The sequence below is a fragment of the Phyllostomus discolor genome, chromosome 3 (genome assembly GCF_004126475.2).
Source record: "Phyllostomus discolor isolate MPI-MPIP mPhyDis1 chromosome 3, mPhyDis1.pri.v3, whole genome shotgun sequence".
NCBI classification, from domain to species: domain Eukaryota; kingdom Metazoa; phylum Chordata; class Mammalia; order Chiroptera; family Phyllostomidae; genus Phyllostomus; species Phyllostomus discolor.
The window spans coordinates 92,201,641-92,207,640 of record NC_040905.2 but is presented as its reverse complement, the minus strand read 5'-3'; the positions used below and the strand labels follow the sequence as shown (position 1 = coordinate 92,207,640).

The window sequence follows — 6,000 nt, the reverse complement described above, 5'->3', positions numbered from 1 at the left end:
GGGAAACCTGGGCTTGGATGGATGGGGCTTCCGTGCTATTTTATGAGATGAGGGGTGAGGGCCTTGACCAAGGCAGAGGCTGCTCTGGAACCAGCTCTAGACTTAGCCTGCTACCTTAGGTGTCTGGCAGGAGAACTCCAGGTGGGGACATTCCTCAGATATGGATACCCTGGGCTACACCCCTAATCCCTCACACCACACCTCTCTGACCCGTAAGAGTCCACTGTGGGGCTTAAGCCGAGGGAAAGCAGGACAGCCCTCGCATGGGACTTGCTCCACCTGGTCAGCCCTGCCACAGGTGTCCACTCCCAACTTCCCAGGTGGGTGCCTCCTCTGCATGGGGACAGGGTAGGATGGACAAGTAGGGGCCAGAGGCTGAGCTCTGGGAAGTGGGAATCCAGCTGCCCACCTTTCCCTGACCATATGAGGGAAGCCTAGTTTAGGCCAAGGAGGTCAGAGACCACACTGCCCGTACTGGTTAGGTCAACTGGAACTGAGACCTAGAGGCAGCTGGGGTTGCATGGCCGTAGCCACGGCTCAGTGAGGAAGTGGAGTAGCTGGCAGGGGAAGAGGGAGGGGAAGGAAGGATCTGGCATGGGTCCTGGGCCTAGTGGTGTAGTGGGAAAAGTCCTGGGTAGGGATGCTGAAGCAAGGGCTTTAGTCCCAGCCATACCATTGCTTACCAAGGTTTACTGCATGACCTTGGGCAAGTGTTTCAACTTCTCTGGACTGTTTTCTCATCTGTAAAATGAAGAGGTTGCATGTGATGATCTGGAAGCTTCCCCTGTGATGAGCATCTCTGCTTGAAATTCGTGACTTGGCTAGATGCTCGTGCCTCTCACTCGTCCGTCTCCCACCTCACCCGGCCTCCCCCTCGCCTCATCCTGCAGCCACTTGTGAGTTACAGTCCTGAGTCCTCAGGCCAAGGACTGGTGACTCTGGGTAATTTTCCGGAACTTTATGGGGCACAGATCCAGGCAGGCGTTTTTGTCTGAGAGAACTGGAGTGGAGTGGAGTGCCCAAGGCCACACAGGGAGGCACGTGGCCAGCCGGCCTGCCAAGGGCAGCGTTGCCGCACAATTCCCGTGGGCCTGGGTTTGCAGTGGGGGCCCAGCTGCAGGGCGTGGGGCTGTGTCCCTGAAGAACCTCCCCAATATTTCTAGCTCTGTACTTCTTGAACTACCTGCAGGGTAAAAAATGCTTATGAAAGTGTTCATAGGTTCTGGCCCCTGGCTTCCGGAACAAGGTTCCCTGGCGTGGTGCCTTTTGGGGGTTCTGCCTAATGCCATTTGGAAGCCACTGCTCTGGAAAATGTGGAGGGAGGCTGAGTCTCTCTGCAAGCAGGCCTGCGGAGATTGGTCGGGTGCCACTTGCAGACTGTAAGGCTCCTGGATTCTCTGGGGTGGGTGGCTCTAAGCAGCCATCTGGAACTGGAGGCCCCAATGCCAGGAGTTAGGTTGTCCTCTGGAGACTTTAAAAGGGGCAGGAGGCTGACCTCAACACCCTCTTCAAACCAAGTGTGGACAGCCACGTGCAAACTGGGCAGCCCAGGCCAGGAGGGAATTCACAGGGCTGCTTCCTTCTCTTGTGAAACACTAATCCCTCTTGAAAATACAGGTTCTGAGACAAGAGGCCAGAGTCACTTGAATTTCCTGAGCTACAGCATCATCTTTTTTCTCTTGGCAGAGGCAACGCTGCCAAAATGATTAAAATGATCCTGTTATTGCCATGGATCTGCATAAGAGGCCGGATCAGGTTTTCTTCCTTGTGGAACACGATACCCCAGAAGTGAAGGGTTTCTTGTAGGGCCCAGAGAGTTGCATTGGGGGTGACAAGTCTCTCTGAGCCCTAACGTGGGCAAAACTCCTCCCCCAGAAATGTGCTCACGGCTATTTAGGAAAGAATCTTGTGAAAAATAATCCTGAAAACCAGAAAGAGTGATTGGTGACAAGAGGTCATCCCATTGTCTTTTGTGAGAGAGCCAGTCCCCCGCATCTCGCCGGCTCAGGGGAGCCCTCACGGAGCTTTGCTGAGGTCTTCCGCGTGCGGAATGCTGAGCGGGGAAGCCCCTCGGGCTCTCTTCCCCTCGCGTCGGGGCATTCCGCCAGTCTTGCTCGCACCCAGACGCCAAGCATTCATCTTTAAATGTCAGAAAATATAACAGTATCTCTTTCTCCCTTCATTTAGCTTGTTTCATACTTAAACCAACTTCAGAAAGTGGGCCGGTTCGCCCCCATTTTACAGATGAGACACGGAGGCCCAGAGAAGGCCGCCGTGCCCTGGGCCTCAGGCAGATTTTCATGAAGCTCAAGTTGCTTAAGCTCCAAAATCCCCATTTGCTGACAGCAGTAATATATAAGAAAATTAAAACTGAAAACACTATTGAGTTTTAACTTTTCTGTCATTACAAACCATCCACCTGTGACTTTATATAACAAAATGAAACAACTTCTGGATAACTATACTTGTAATCTTACACTTAAAAGAGGCCCCACAGAAACAAACAAAAAAGAGGCCCCCCAGGTGCATCGGCCACTGCCAGGGCCTCTCAGGGATGAAGTGGCAGGATGGAGGCTCCACGTGGACCGTCTTCCCCTGCACTTCCTGCTGTCCCTGCTGCCTGCCGCCCCAGTCTTGTTTCTGCCGTCCTCCTGGCACCAGGTTGGTGCGTTGTTCTTGCTTTGTTTGTCTGCAAAACCGGGTAGGAGAATGATCGGATGCAACTGGCATATTCTTACCTGATATCACACTTCAAAAAAAATAAGCCTGTAATCTCCGTTAAGCAGCATCAGACTAACTCGTATTGGGAAAGGTAGTAATTACATAGGGATGTATGGCAGCTCGTTCACAGGGAAACTTAAGCCAGTCAGCAATTTCACAGATGGATGGGCTGCCCAGGAAAGCAGCGAGCGCCCAGTCTCCAGATATGTGCGAGAAGAGACTGGAAGCCATTAGTTGCCGTAGAGGCGATTCCAAACGTGAGGAAGGGGGTGTTCAGGCAGATGCTGTGTAAGATGGGACACTAAGGGTCTGTGGGGCAGAAGCTTGGAAAGAGATGCTGTATGTGAGTGAACACAGGAGACAGGGTCACAGGGCTGGGGTTTGGGCAAGAAGGGGCTTCAAAGACCAGATGGCCTTGGCTGGGGGGCATAATGCCAGCTCAGTGTCACATTTAGGGCTGGTGGTTGTCCCCCGACTCCCAGCACTTCTCTGCTCCGTTGTGAGGCTCTCATTCTGTCCCTCACGTGTCATTGTGCTCACAGGTGCAGGGTGAGCTGGGAGAGCCTCATCTCGGGCACAGCCTGGCCCCTGCCGGATAGAGTGTAAGGTGGCTCCAAGGGCCTGGGTGCCTCCAGGCAGGATCCAGGAAGAACACCTTCACTATCTCACATCACAGGTGCGGCAGAGGTGGAATAAATAAGGGAGGGACCTGAGAGTCTGACCCCTTTGTAAACAGTCTCCGCACCAGATCAGGACAGAGCCTCAGTTTCCTCATTTTTAAGATGGGAACTGTGGTTTGGGATTCTGTGAGGTTTTCGGTTACATCTGTGGTTCTCAAACTTCAGCTTGCATCAGCATCGCCTAGGGGGCTTTTGTTAAAACACAAGGGTAACAACACCTCCCCATCCCCACCCCGAGTTTCTGATTCGCTAGACTTCGGAAGGGCCCTGAAATTTGGCATTTCTAACAAATTCCAACGTGATGCTGATGCTCCTGGTTGGGGGATCCCACTTTAAGAACCACTGAACTAGTCCAGGGGCGCTTGAAGGTGAGCCAGCTAGGAGACTGCCAGCCCCTCGAGGCCGGGGGCCAGCTCTAACCCACCTGCATTTCTGCTAAGTGACTGCTCAGCACAGGCACGTAAGATGCTCTCAGTATGTGCTGTCTGAACTGAACATTAATGGATATCATGTAGGCTCCTCCTCAAAGGTCCTTTCACAGTAGTCCTCAGTGGGCTCTGGTTGCCATGGAAACAACCAACAGCAACCAGGCAATTTGTGGAACATAGGGGTTCTTTGCCCCCAGCCTAGCAGCTCGGAGAAGAATGTGGAGGGGGAACAGGGTGGGAGGGTGTGGCTCTCAAACCCCCCTTCCCAGGACACCCCCCACGCTCTGTAACTTGCCCTGGCTCCTGCTCACAAAGCCAGGGAGGATTTAAACTGGTTCCGTAACACAAAAAGGAACAAAGAGAAGGGGGTGGGAGCATGTAGGGAGTAGGGAAGAGGAAGGAATCGAGGTCCCTGAGAACCACTGTATACTTGGCCACCTCACACACTAACCTTTTTAAATCTGTGGACCTTGTCACCAAGGGCCCACAGGACCCGCACAAGGCCGAGCAGTCCTGTCTGGGTTTTGTTGCCTTAAGATTGGAAACCTGATGTGCTTTTGCCAAAGGCTGCTTGTTCTTTCATTTCAGGGGCGCTTCTTTGAAATCCTTGAACTTTGGCTGTGGTTAGAGGGACCTCCAAGTGTGGGGGTAGCAGGAAGTATGGGAAGCTACTCTGGGAGAGTTATTTTTAGCACCTCAAGGAGCCAGGCTGGTCATCACCTGGGCTTCACTCTCACAGCAGCTGCCCCCTGCTCTTCATCTGCGTCCTTGTTTGGATCCATCCGAGCTGTACTCTAGACAGCCCCACCCCCTACCCCAGTGCTGGCCAAGCTGACCCAATAAAGCAGTGGTTCTTACATTCCAGTGTGGGTAAGAGTGAAGTTTTTTTAAGATATCAATTTCTGCCTTGCCTCCAGAGATTCTGATCCGGTGGCTGGGGATAGGGATGCCCTAGGAACCAAGTTTTAACAGGCCCCATGCTCATTCTGATGTAGGTAGGTACCTCATCCTGACATAGGCAGATTGCCCTGGGAGTCATCCAGGGCCTCTGCTATCTCCTGGACTCTCATGGTCTCTTCGGGAAGCCCCCAGGTTGCAGTGACTTCTTGTCCAGCGCCCCAGCTGCCTCTGCCCTCTCTTTTTCTCAGCTGTTCCCTGGGTGCAATTTATCTAGTTCTACATCACCATGTACAGACAGCATGTCCATATAGCAGCACCCAGTTGGCAAGCTCACCCTATAACCAGTGGGGCCACACACATCTGGCTTAAAAGCCCAGCAGCCAGGGTCTCTGCTCTGTTTTACAAGGGCCTGGCTCATGGCCAGACACGAGGCTTGAGCTAGGAGGCTTTGGGCAGGCTGAGCCAGCTGCTCCTGGTATCAGAAGGGAACTGGGATGTCTGGGGTCTTTTGTAAAAGAGGTTTGGGCACAGAAGTATCCCATCTGAGGAGAAAGGACACCCCTGCACCCCATCCAGGTGCCCCCCTTCCCATCTCTCCCTTAAAAGATCACACCTTCCCCATGAGTCCTTAATGGAGCGGCACCTGTGTCCTGGACAAACCTTCCATTCTGATGGAGAGAGCCCCACAAAACAAAGCAGGGCCTTGGACAGGTCACAGAGTCCTTGTCCTTCAATGACCATAGTCGTCCCCTTGCTCCCTCTCACCCCATTTGGCAGGACTTGGGGATGGAGAGACAGAGAGAGCTGACCTCTAACAGACCCGCTCTGAAGGGACCAAAGACCAATACTCTGGAGACATGATCTGAAGTAGAAAATACTCTGGGCCTTGGAGGGCTGAATAGCAGTGAGGGCGCCATCACTTCCGGAGGGATCAGGGCAACTTTCCAGGGGCAGGAGAATTGGTAAGATCCAGACATACAAACATGGAAAAGAGCAAGCCTGACGGCTCTGAGGAATGAAAAGGCATAGCACGTGTGAGAGTCCTCCAGTTTAGCTGGTGTGTAAAGTTCGTGGGGGAAATTAGGAAGGTCAAGCTGGAGAGACAGGTTGGTGCCCGATTTTGAATGCTCCTGCTTTCCGGACTAAGGAGATCCATTCATTCCACAAGCTTTCGTTGTGAACCTGATGTGGGAACCGAAACCCAGTTAGGAATTTAGCCTGATCCTGGACAGTAGCTAATCCAGACAGGGGCAGGGGGCAGTCAGAGAACC

At 53.0% G+C, this 6,000-nt stretch overlaps 1 protein-coding gene across 1 annotated transcript in view; it reads left to right on the top strand.

Moving 5' to 3' along the window:
• Positions 1-248: 248 nt before the first annotated feature.
• LOC114500330 (NADPH--cytochrome P450 reductase) overlaps positions 249-6,000 on the top strand; it is a 74,699-nt gene continuing 68,947 nt past the window's right edge. Inside the window, exon 1 of the mRNA XM_036020793.1 lies at positions 249-320. Within this exon, the coding sequence (XP_035876686.1) occupies positions 264-320 (57 nt within the window). The 5' untranslated portion in view covers positions 249-263. The remainder of the gene's footprint in view (positions 321-6,000) is intronic.